The sequence below is a fragment of the Chelonoidis abingdonii genome, chromosome 2 (genome assembly GCF_003597395.2).
Source record: "Chelonoidis abingdonii isolate Lonesome George chromosome 2, CheloAbing_2.0, whole genome shotgun sequence".
NCBI classification, from domain to species: Eukaryota; Metazoa; Chordata; order Testudines; family Testudinidae; genus Chelonoidis; species Chelonoidis abingdonii.
The window spans coordinates 141,479,720-141,492,709 of record NC_133770.1 but is presented as its reverse complement, the minus strand read 5'-3'; the positions used below and the strand labels follow the sequence as shown (position 1 = coordinate 141,492,709).

The 12,990-nt window shown below is 40.7% G+C and overlaps 1 protein-coding gene across 4 annotated transcripts in view; it reads left to right on the top strand.

Moving 5' to 3' along the window:
- The window catches only part of RETREG1 (reticulophagy regulator 1), a 108,669-nt gene extending 95,915 nt beyond the window's left edge, over positions 1 to 12,754 (top strand). For all 4 annotated transcript variants that reach the window (XM_032789752.2, XM_075062693.1, XM_075062694.1 and 1 more), the window contains 3 exons: positions 1,005 to 1,069; positions 6,295 to 6,421; positions 8,332 to 12,754. In XM_032789752.2, coding sequence (XP_032645643.1) covers positions 1,005 to 1,069; positions 6,295 to 6,421; positions 8,332 to 8,843 — 704 coding nt within the window. In that variant the 3' untranslated portion in view covers positions 8,844 to 12,754. The remainder of the gene's footprint in view (positions 1 to 1,004; positions 1,070 to 6,294; positions 6,422 to 8,331) is intronic.
- Positions 12,755 to 12,990: the final 236 nt, after the last annotated feature.

Genomic DNA, 12,990 nt, shown 5'->3' with positions numbered 1-12,990 from the left:
TTCAGTCACTTAAATGTTAGATCAGTAGAATGCACATTCATTTAAAAGTTTTTGTGCCATATAACCATGCATCTTGCAGTGCACTACTCCCCAGCTGCGTTTTTCTTCATCTTAATATGTATTGTGGGTGCTATCAGAGATAAGTAAAAATTGCATTTGGAGGTGTCCAGCAGTCTGTCAGCTTTTCTGCTAGGCTGTAATGCTGCTTTCAGATAACTTCCTTCTTCAAAAAAAAATGGATGGAGGATGAGACTGTTTCTGAGAGAGGGGCAGAGAAGGGTGAAGGCAAAATGTGTGTTCTTTGTATGTTAATTGGAGACACCTGTGACCCAACAAAAACTACCAGACCTACTTTGTCACTTCCAGTGCGAATTTGAAGGTAGTTAGGATGAATGCAGGGGAAAGAATGAGTGGGTAAAAAGGAGGGGAAAATCCTGTGCATGAAGACCTATATATACATATCCAGAAATTACATACATTTTAATCAGTATGAAAATAGCATAGTTTGCATACCCACTGCCTGTTTTAAATCCATAAAATACAGCTATCTCAACACTAGACTAGCTATGTGGAAGGCACAGTTTTGAATTGTAGTTACTTGAATTGTTTAATTTGTGTTAACTTGTACTCACATTGTAGTTTCAGGGATGTATACTCTCAAAGCACTTCACACAGCAAGGAGCAACAGGTTTTTAAAAGAAATAAACATAATAAAGGCGGATGAGTATGTGGCAAGACAGTGCAGACGAATGTTGTCTCTCCAGCTATAAATGCTACAGAATAATAGCTCAATAAATATCCAGCTTCTCAGTCAGCTTGTTTTACAACACCAGCCTATTGAATATAATATATGAATCATTCATTGTGTTAACAAATGAAGCCCATTTGTTTATGACTGAATTATTTAAGGAGCTGTAGCTCAACAGAGACAGTGGAAATAACTCAGAAATGCTTGGTCATCAGGATAGATAGAAAATAACTAACTGTAATTTTCTTTCTTTCAGAAACTGCAAAACCAAAATCCACAGATGACGACAGTGAATTAGACATATCAGCCCTGTGTCCTAAGGTGACTGGATTTTAGTCAGCTCTTTTATGTGAAAAAGCACTGAAGAGTATGAAAACTTCTCTTGGTCTCTGTGCTCTATGAAAGACTAGTTTTTTTCCTCCTAATAAGAGACATGCTGTTGTTGACCAGGAACACAGCCATGTGCATCACATCATGTTCTAAAAGTGATTCTCACTGTCTCCATCCTGAGAAATTGACCCAGAAACTAACCACATCTATGACTACAGGTCCCCCAAATATCTGTAGCCCAGTGGGCTATTTATCTGGAGAAGCTACAAGATATTACACCCCTATGGTATTGGCTGCATAAGGACTATACCAGAATTTCACAGCAATTGAATCTACCCCACTTCTCAGGAGTGGAGATACAGATTCTTATTATTACTACAATAGTGCCTAGAGGCCCAACTGACATCATTGTAAAGGAGATTCATTTTGCTCTTTGCAGCACCCCCTCTCTAACCTCAAAATATGTAAAGAAACATTCTTCTTCAAGTAGCGTCCATGTGGATGCTTCACTGTAGGTGTGCCTGTGTCCCTGCGCTGCTGATAGGAGAACTTTGGTAGCAGTGTCTGTTGAGCCAGCACATGCATTGTCTCTCCTCCTGCTGCGCCAGGAGGCTAGCCGGTATGCACAGGCTAGCTGTCCTTAGTTCTTTCTCAACTTCCCCTGGTAGAGACGGAGCCATTAGCTGTCTGTTCACAGATCGTTAACCCCTTTTACAATTGCAATTTTTAGCTTCCTCTGAAGCCTCTTTTCTTCATTTGCTTTTCTTATCTGTTGCCTTAAAAAAAGAAATGAAAAAAAAAAAAGGATTTTATTCTTTTGTCAACCCCCCCCCCATGGGTGGGAGGACACCCCTTCCCCCCCAAAAAGGGTATGCCCAGGTCCCTGGCTTCCAGAAGTGCCGCACTTGCAGCAAGGTGATCCCTGTTGTGAACAAGCACTTTCAGTTTATCAACTGCCTGGGCACGGGCTACATCAAACAAAGGTGAGGCACAGATCCCTCAAGGCAGAGAGCTTCACCAGAAAGATATCTTCATGGAGGCAGCTCTTTGACCTCAATCTTCCGGTGGACGGTCTTCCCCACAGCCTTCAACTTTGAAAGACAGTGAGTCGAGGAAATGGAATGGGGACTCCTCTCTCAAGTCAAAAATACGAGTAGGAAGTCCCCTCAGTGAGCCTAGGGATAGCCATAGGCAATAGCCATCTTGCTCAGTATCCCCAGCACTGAGATCACAATCTGGCACTCACGCCTCATGGCAACCATTGGTATCCAGTACCACTCACAGGCCCACAGACCCATTGAGCATGGGCACTGAATTATCAGTGCTGAAAGATAAGGACAAACATCCTAGGAAGATGCTCCTAGTATGCAAGTCGACCTCAGTACTGCTAGTGACAGTAGCCCGCCTGGCACCAGAGAGACCGGTACAGACAAGGTCTCCATCTCCCTGACACCAGGAGGATCAGTACCAGCAGAATTCCACCAGACCAGAGACTTCTGCATGACTTCTGCACCTGAGTCTCCACTGCTCAGTACCATCGTCAGGGCATCAAGTTTTTGCTGAGCACAGAAGATATCCCTGCATCATATCATGCCCCTCCACTATCTAGTGAGGAGTCAGACAGTGAGCCAGAGGAAGTATCACAGGACTCCTCCCAAGCACCATATGTGACCAACTATCAACAGATCTGGGAATGTACCAGCAGATGGTATACCAGCACCATCTTGGTACAGCCACCTATGGGAACCTCCATTAGGCCCTATGCCACCATAATGGCCATACTGGGACCCTTAGGTGGCACATTGAGAGCCTGCCTCGCAAGCTTCAAGCCTTGCCCGAAAACCCTCCCAGAACACTCCTTTGGCCGTGGCAACTAGGGCCTTAGAGCCTCAGGAAATGGAGGAAGAAGAGGCTGATGAAGAAGTAACATCTAAAGCCATATTCTCTTCCCCAGATGAAGCAGTCATGCCTTTACAACTGTCCTTAGTTGACAGTTTCCATCCACTGGAGGAGGTCACCAGCTTCTTCATATCCTCCTTGAAGATCGCCCTTCCAATTCATGAAGCTGTCTTAGACCTGGCTAAAACAGTGTGGCAAACCCCGGCATCAATAGCCCTAATGTGCAAGCATGCGTACAAGAAATATTATGTCTCCACAAAGGAATCAGAGGTCCTTTTCTCCCACCCACCACTATTCTATCGTGGTAGATGCCATGAATTCCCTTATCTGACAACACCATTCCAGGGCAACATCCTACTACAGGGATAGGAAGTGTCTTGATCTGTTTGGCAGGAAAGTGTATTCCTCATCGTCCTTACAATTCCGCATTGTCAACTATCAAGCACTCACAGCAAAATATGATTACACAAACTACAATAAGTTGAATGACTTTGTTGATAAACTGCCAAAGAGTCATTGAGAATCCTTCAAGGCCATCATTCAAGAGAGACAACTAGTGGCAGAAACATTGCTACAGTCAGCCCTCGACGCCACCAACATGGCAGTTAAATCCATCTCCACAGCTGTGGTGATGAGGCAGGCATTATGGCTCCAGTTGTCAGGATTCAAAGGAGATGCAGGCCACAGTAGAAGACCTCCCCTACAAGGATGCAAAGCTCTTTGCTGAGAAGACCAGTGCCTACCTCCATACCTTGAAGAATTCCAGGGCCACCCTCACGTTGCTGGGAATTTATACACCAGGGCAAAAGAGACGGTTTAGCGCCCAATCCCAACACAGACCATATATGACTCAATTCCCATAACAATGCCATTATGAGACGCAAAGAAAAAAGGGGAAATTCCCGAAGCTCAAGCCATCCAGTCCACAGTCTTTAACCCAGTCCCCTGCCTGTAAGCACCATTTTTGATGGGCAGATTGAGGTGCCACAAGACCACTCCCTGGAACTGACTATGATTATGCACCCATTTGGCAGCATTGCGCAGTTCCTGGGAACACGTAACATCAGACAGATGGATCTTAGAGATCATCTGATCCGGGTACTCCATCCACTTCACCTCCCTGCCCCCCTCCCCACAATACCCTTCTCTGTCCCTCTTCGGCAACCCTTCTCACGAGAGTCTACTATGACAGGAGATAAGATAGACTCCTCCAGTTAGGAGCTATAGAACGAGTACCTCAACATCTATGAGGCAAGGCGTTCTACTCTTGTTACTTCCTAATACCCAAAACAAAGAGAGGTTGGAGATCCATGCTGGACCTCGGAGCTCTCAACAAGTTTGTCAAAGCTCAGAAGTTCAAGATGGTCAGATTATCGATGATTATTCCATCACTGGACTAGGGAGACTGATTTTCAGCCCTCAACCTACAGGATGTCTACTTTAACATTTTGATCCTACCGGCTCACAGACAATTTCTCAGATTCATTCTGGGACATGACCATTACCAATACAGAGTCTTCCCTTCGGACTCTCATTGGCCCAAAGGGTATTTTCCAAAGTTCTCCCAGTGGTAGCAACTCATTTACACTTGCAAGGGACAATGATCTACTCATACCTGGACAATTGTCTCCTCAGAGCCTGATCACTTCAGGAGGCTCATTGAGCCATCGATACCACGATACACTTGTTTACAGAACTGAGCTTACAGATCAATACCCAGAATTCAACCTTCAGGCCAGTGCAGCACCTGAATTCATAGGGGCTGACCTCAATGTTCTAGAGGCCAAAGCCTTCCTACCTCAACACAGGTTCCTATCCCTGGTCTCACTCATAGACACAGTTCAATGCAGTCTCCAGATACCAGCCAGACTGCCTCTAAGTGTTGGGGCATATGGTGGCAGGTGCAGTTGTGATACCACACACCAGACTCCACGTGATACCTCCAACTATAGTTCAGTTTGGTTCACAGATCAAATGGGGACAGGCTGGACAAACCCCTATCACTACCTCCCAAGATCAAAAACTCCTTAGACTGGTGGAAGTGTGTGTTACCTCCCAGCACTCCTTAGACCAGTGGTGGACAACCTGCAGACCACATGTGGGCCATCGGGATAATCTGATTGCGGGCCATGAGACATTTTGCTGACGTTGACAGTCCATAGGCATGCCCCCCGCAGCTTCCAGTGGCCGCAGTTTGCCTTTCCCAGCCAATGGGAGCTGCGGGAAGTGGCAGCCAGCGCATCCCTGCGGCCAACTGCTTCCTGAACCTCCCATTGGCTGGGAATGGTAAACTCTGGCCACTGGGACTGTGGGGGGCTGTACCCGGGGATGGTCAACATCAGCAAAATGTCTCACAGCCCGCAATCAGATTACTCTGAGTCACATGTGGTCCACAGGCTGCAGGTTCCCACTACTGTGTTAGACCCAGCCAATATATGCAAAGCGATCACCTTCTTGCAGACATCACCATCGTTGCTCCTTACCATCTATGCATCACTCATATGGTGGGGTGCACATTTAAATGGCTTCTACACATCAGTTTCCTCAAACTGAGAGTGGTCAGGAATGCCTGCACCCGTTTCCTCCGTCTGATAGCAGGATCACATACAAAGCTCCTAAACAGACAAAATAGCCGTTGGGGGGGGGTGGGCGGTCACCCTCCCTATGCACGAGGCAATGAGACTATGGAACTAGTACATTTCTCACAACGTCAGTTTGTCTGCGGTTTACCTCCCAGCACTAAGAATTCGATAGCGGATAACCTCATTCACAAATTCCCACATGATCACAAGTTGGAGGTGCCCATCAGTACTCCATGACCAGGCTCCGGGCAGCACTTACCTCAAGCAGCTCCCAGAAGCAGCGGCATGTACCCACTCCAGCTTCTATGCAGAGATATGACCAGGCAGCTCTGTACGTTGCCCTGTCCACAGGCACTACCCCTGATGCTCCCATTGGCTGTGGTTCCCGGCCAATGGAAACTGTGGGGATGGGACTTGGGGCGGGGGCAGCGTACGAAGCCCCTTGGCTGCCCCTACGTATAGGAGCCAGAGGGGAGACATGCTGCTGCTATCAGAAGCCGCGCAGAGCTGGGCAAGCCCCCAACCCCACTCCCCGACTGGAGCTCGAGGGTCAGATTAAAATGTCTGAAGGGCTGGGTGCAGTCCCTGGGTTATAGTTTGCCCACCTCTGGTCTGTGTGATATCACAAGCAAGATGCATTACATTGTTTTTCAGTGTCTAGGCATTAATTTAACTGTAAAATGAATTCTCTGAGTGTAAGAATGCCACATTTCATGTATTTTTATATATTTATAGATTAGTCCTACAGTTATTGCTAAAGAGCTATCGGTGTCTGACACAGATGTATCAGAGGTATCTTGGACTGATAATGGGACCTTTAATTTATCTGAGGGATACACTCCACAGACAGATACATCTGATGGTATGTAATGGTTTCATTTAAGTCTTCATTTATTACAGTACTCGAAATTATCTAAAATTTTTAGGGTACATCAGGACATGACAAATTTTTTGTAAAAGCTGACTTTTTATTAAAATATATTGCAATAGGTTTAATTTATTATGTTTTGGGGACATGTGCTGGACAAGGATTATCTATGTCTTGTACATTATGTAGCACATCAGTGTATAACTTAAATAACACCAGCAGCAAAGACTAAACTAAACATGTTCAGAGCCAGCAAGACCAGCAATCTCCACCAGAGTTCTCAGGCAGGGGGGAAAAATAGGATTTATTCTCTTGCTCTTTGGTGTATGATATAAAGGAAGGAAGAGCATATCTTAACATGTTCGGTAACCACTCCAGCAGCCAATTAAAGAAAAGCATTAATGGACTCCAAATAATAGAATCTTGGGGGAGATAGGCACCATTGAGCCAGGATTGGATGGAGAGGCTCGTATGCTAGAAGGAGATACTCAAGGACATCTTTTTCAAGGCCAGATCATGAGATCCTTACTCTGTTTTTACTCAACCAATCTCCCAATGGGAATTTGCCTCAGTGAGGACTGAGTAGAAGCAGAGTAAGGAGTTCAGGATCTGGCCCTCTGAATAAGTTATGGAGAACTTCCACCTAGCTAGATCAAGAGAGAGACCGTAGTATTGTAAATGTCATTGATATTGTATACACTGTATCTGGTGTCACTACAGAAGTCTTGATGTAATTTATTCAGTTGGTGGTTCTGCTATTCTGCAGGTCCTGTATTTTTCTAATCTGGAGGTTACTTAAAATTGCAAGTAGGATAGTATTGCAGGATAGTTATAAATGTCAAATCAGTGTCATTTAATTCTTTCTTTTTTTAAAGTAGCTATCACAAGTTGTAATCAAGCAGCAGTATTTGGTGGAAAAATATAAGTTTATGATAAATATGTATGATTCATTTAAACTTCAGGGCTTTAAAATCTGTTAGCCTTTATCAAAATGCCTTATCACTTGTTCTTATGAAACAAAATAAGTTCAATCACAGTAATTTTGTTTTTTATATCCTCAGTGCACATTAGAACAAAGATTCTTTTCATATATATATATATATATATATATTCTCCTTAATTCACTTCCTTAAGGCCTGGTTTACCAGCCTATGATCAGTTGGTGTTTTAGTAGAGTACGGACTCTAGCATCAGATCGTAAAGGCACACTGTGAAGTTTTAATTTTTTTTAAAATTCTGCATGTTACTAATAACACTTTGGATTATTAAAAACAAAACTATTAAAATCCAATTTACTTTTAACCATTAAAAGTGAAACTACACTGGTCAGTTTTGCTAAGGTTTTGTGTTCAAAATTTGTGGGGGATGTTTTACATACAACTTTGATATTAACAAAAATGTTTTCATGATATTTTTTCATACCTTAATAAAGAGATTTGTTAATGGATTCAGACATTCCTGAGCAGATTTTACAACCAACCCCGATCAGTATGGTGCTCATGCGTGAGGACTGCAAGATGAGTTTCACCAGGCAGTTTTTATTTTGTAGGCCAAGTGAAATGTGAAATGTAAAATGTAAACAGTGTAAATGGTAAAAAGGAAATTAATTTTTACATTTTTAATAATCTAAGGAAGCTTTTAATATTTACTTTTAACCTGACATTCTCATTAAATTATTAATGTTTTCTCACTGAAGTAATATAGTCAGATTTTGAGCAACAATGTTTGCAGCTTTGAAATACTGAGTATATAATCTGAGAAACATCTAATTTGAATGATGCCAGAAAGCTCTCCTTGTTAAATCACAACATTGTGGTAAGGAATAAACTTTACTAATAATAATTTGTGTTCTTGCATTCTCCCTTGTTTGCTAACAGTATTTTCAATTGTTAATCACTTACTAGATTTTGACCGACCTAGTGATCATGAAGAAGCTTTTGCCAGAGATCTTGCAGAATTTCCCTCTCTAGAAAATGGTGCAGGAACAAATGATGATGATGACTCAAGCATTGGCATTCCCATCCAGCAGAAGAGAAAAAAGGAACAGATGCCTTCCAAGATGGCTCATTCTCCCAGACAGAGGAAAGAGAGGCAGTCTGCCACAGGTCTCTCCCTTCCTTTGACCACTGACCAAACCTTTAACTTAGTGAGTGGTATTGCTGGTGATGTTATTGCAGCTGCAGTGTCTGCCGCCATCAAAGAACAGTTGCAGTCCACACAGCGAGCACCCTCACAGGTAATCCCCAGTTTGAGTGAGGAGACAGACACAGAAGAAGCTGATGATTTTGAACTGCTTGACCAATCAGAGCTTGAGCAGATTGAGAGTGAATCGGGGCTTACACAAGGCCAAGAAGAAAAGCCACAGGAAAAAAAGAAATCTTCAGGCTTCCTTTCAAATCTGCTTGGAGGTCATTAACTTGGAAATTGGAGCTAGTAACGTAGCAGAAGTGAAACAAAAAATCAAATGCAAAAAAAAGGAAAATGCTCAGCTGTAAGCTTTAACTATTACTTCAGATGTGTTGTAGTAATTTCCCTTACACAGAGTGAATTAATTGAATACATATCAGCTGACCCTGATAGTTTAATGTTTCTGATAGTTATGCCTCAATGTAGTAGCATGGAAATGAAGTATCTAGCCACTTTGGTCACTGATGTTGTTAGAAGTCAGTTGTTATCTAAGAAAAAATTAAATTGCCAAATCTAGATTTTGGGGCCAAATCTAGATTTCGGAGTCCTCAGTCAAATGCTTTTCACCTTCAGTTTGTTTACACTTAGTTTTCAAGCATCCAAAGCAGTTAACGATATGTACAGTGAAGAGAAATTATGAATAGGATGCAGTGAGATTAGCAGAATCTCATCTGCCTCTGTTATAGTGAAATATCTAGATCCCTATTGTGTGTGGCACGTTTGATGTCCATATTCTGCATAAACCTTGAATTTAAGGATGTGTGCAACGCCATCAAAATTAACAAAAGTGGTGTTGCATATGTAAACTTTCAAATTAATTTTTTGATAAGATGATACATTTCCAAGTTATCTCTGATGTTTTAGGCTTGTAGAGTTATGAAATGGCATGCTACTAAATTGACCCCCTGCTGTATTCTCTGCTAGAGTCTGGTACTGGGCAGCAATGTCCATAAAAAGCAAGGCAAAAACTATGTTACACTTGAGATTATGAATATCATGTAAACTGAACAAGGCCTTTGTTGTGTTGTTTTTTAATTTTAGTTTGGAATAGGGAAACCAAGAATATTCAAGGTGAACAGAGAGAGGCTTTTTACCTGCCAATATCTGCATTTGGGTTCTGTTTTTTTCATGAAACAGCTGCTATCACTCCTAACTGAAGTCATTAGAGAGTTATTCTTTAAGCTGTATCTGGTGTTCAGTGAGGCCAGATGTTAAAGAAGCAGCACAGAAACTTCTTGGCGTACAAGTGAAGGAGGAACTTGTATAAAAATATTTATTGGTAATTTTTAACTCCTCACATACTCAGACTGGCTTGAGATCTTAAGTAACTTAGTCTGTTTTGTTTTTGTTTTTCAAGATTTTTGGTTCACCTTTAAACAAAGATGAAAGGCAATGCCCATTTAAGGTAAACAAAGATTAACAGGAGGAAGTAAAGCTAGTTTTATTAATGAGCTGTAAATTGTAAGCAGGGTTGAGGGACCATGTCAACTGTTATCACTAATCTTTATGTGATCTCCTATTTGCTGGCATTTTACAGGTGAATGTTGTTATCTAGATCTGTCAGAAAGTACAAACCAAGCTTATAGCAAGGTCAGCTTTTCTTCCATAATAGAATATATTTAGAAAAAACCCTTGTTTTGAAGTAGCACTGTTTTACATTTGTTTTTCTTTCTGAGGCGTTTAAAAGCTAGACAGATTGCCAAAACGATTTTAGGTAAAGGAAAGCTATGGACGACTTTTGACACTAGCTTTATTGTTGCGTGTGCTTATGTGTCAGTAATGCATATTAACTGTGTTTGCTGTCCTTTATCGGTACAGAAGTGAGCCTGTGCCTTCATTATCTAACCCATCCTGAAAGAAGTGAAAACTGGACGTAGAGGCCACAAAATTTAGTTTTTAAAATTACATCATTTTGACGTTCAATACAAGTTTCTGAAAAATATAGAAAACACAGCCATATATTTTAAGCAGTGTTAGCTGTTAAGTTGTTCTATGACTTTTTCCCAGCTTGTGCATTCCCATTTAGTAAACAAACACACACAAAGGCTGTGGTCACGAAATTAGTGAGTGTAAAAGCCATTTCAGTTTCTCAGATGAATAAAGAACACTTAATGCATGTCTAAGACAATCTACATAGTCAGAAGAGTGTAAGTTACAAGTCACCGATGAAGCTTTCAGAACATCTTGACATTAGTATGCTTCCTTACGTGATAGTACAAGTAACAAGAATATTAGGGTACAACACATGAAGAAACTGGATGGGCAGGGCTGGAGAGGGGGGGCTCTTTAACCAGACTGTAAGTGGATGATGAGTCATGGTAGCTTACTGTCGATGGTGGCATTGTAACAGTGTGCACTTTATTGTTTTCTGAAGAATATTTGTGGTTACAAAATTATATAATACAGGGGCACTCTTACAGAAATGCAAATTACATCAAGGAAGAAAAGCAGTTGCAGGAGGAGTTGTTCAGACTTTTTGTAAATGATCCATTTTCTGGTTTCAAGATAGAAAAGTAAACCAATTTGACTACATGTTCCAGTGTGGAATAAGTCCTGAATTGTCCATATGGAAGCAAGGCAAAACAAACCTGAACATACAACATACTGAAATGTGGGAGTACAACTGCTCGTTACCCTGTGTTTGGCTTTTTAAAATATTTTGTTCTTCTGTTTTTATAGTAGTTAAAGAATTATTAACTGTTCAAGACCTAAATACTGCAGGATTGGAAGAATAGGACTTAATAAAAATTATTAGTAGTAATAAAATTATAGCATATCTTTCATACTTTATTAATATCAGATTGACCCACGAGCATCTGTGAGAGCTGAAAAAGGAGGCTTTGAGCTCTGAATAGTAAGTAATTGAGCATGCCATGATTTTATGCAGAACTTTCTCAAAAAAAGACAGCAGAAGTCAGAAGTACTTGGTTCAGAAATAATTAAGAAATATTGGTCATGCATTCCGTTTGCATTAGTTGGACAGCTGAGCATGAAGAAACATTTTCTGTCCTTCTAAAAGATCCCGTTCACAGTGTGTTCAGTTGGAATTCGTATTAGGGATCCTAAGTGTGCTGCACTCAGCAGCAGCAGCAACAAAATAAGCTACTGAAGAATTACATCATTTTACAACCTTGCAATAACTTGCATGGCTTCTTTCCTACCAAGAGTCCTGCCACCTTCAAAAATTAATAAAATTACAAAAACAAAGCCATATGAGTATGAGAGTAAATTAAATAGTGTAAAAGTGTATATTTGCTTCATAGAAAACTGTAGACACAATGTATTGTAAAATATTATATACACACATTGAGCTAGATAGTGATTGTATCTTTAAAGGATTTCTCCATTTGTTAGAAGAGTATATATGGACCCCCCTAGTTCAGTCCTCCTTACTCAATAAAATTCCTATTGACTTAATTGGGCCTGTTGCCCTAGTAAGAGTGGCTAAATTAGGGGCCTTAATTATGTCACTCCTGTTTCTTGAACAATATGTTAAATCCAGAATAAAGGACCCTTTCAAAAAACTTAAACTTGGAGATAGAAGCCTTTTTGGCACATACATAGTCATAAATGCATACCTTTAATCCTTTAGTAAGCTTGTTTCTTTTTTAAATTGAGTCTACAATGAGGAAGGATAGCTTAGTTTATTTGAGCACAGATAAATAAGACATTACTAAATATGAAAAAATACAGATTTTACTTGCTTTTAGTTCATTTTGCACTTATTCCAAACGAATGCCTATTTAACTAAGCACTCTGTTGAACAGACATACCTTGATCTCCATTTATTTAATATGAAAGCAATTAATGGTCTCTATACAAGCTATCCAGGTAACCAGAAATTGGAAAATTACAGAATGTCTTAAACTGTTTATCTAAAATATTTTGCAGCACTTTACCTAATATGATTACTGTTTTATAAACATGGAATTATTATTAATTATTATTATTGTAATTGTTTGTAAAACCATTTAATAAATATGGTAGTTTTTATCTTTCATTATATAAAATTGTACATTTGTTATTTCCAAAAATATAACTTTAGTTAAGTTAATGCCACCTTTTTTCCCCTCCTAATCTGATGTGAACCACTGTTTAATAGTGTGGAGGGTCATACTAAATAAATGATCTTAACTCTCAGCTACAGCCTGATAATTTTAGAACTTTATCCATGTAAGCGGAGTCTGAATGAGCTCTCGGCTGACATATTGTGATGAGCTGGAGGGAAAGACTTCAGGAACAGACTGTATTTGCATAGGCACACCTATTCTGCCTATATACACAGCAGAGGGAACTGCTCTGCCAAAATGGTCAATTTGGGCTGGTGTTGGGTTACAAATCACTCTAGTATTTGAATGCAGGAGTAATGGAATGTT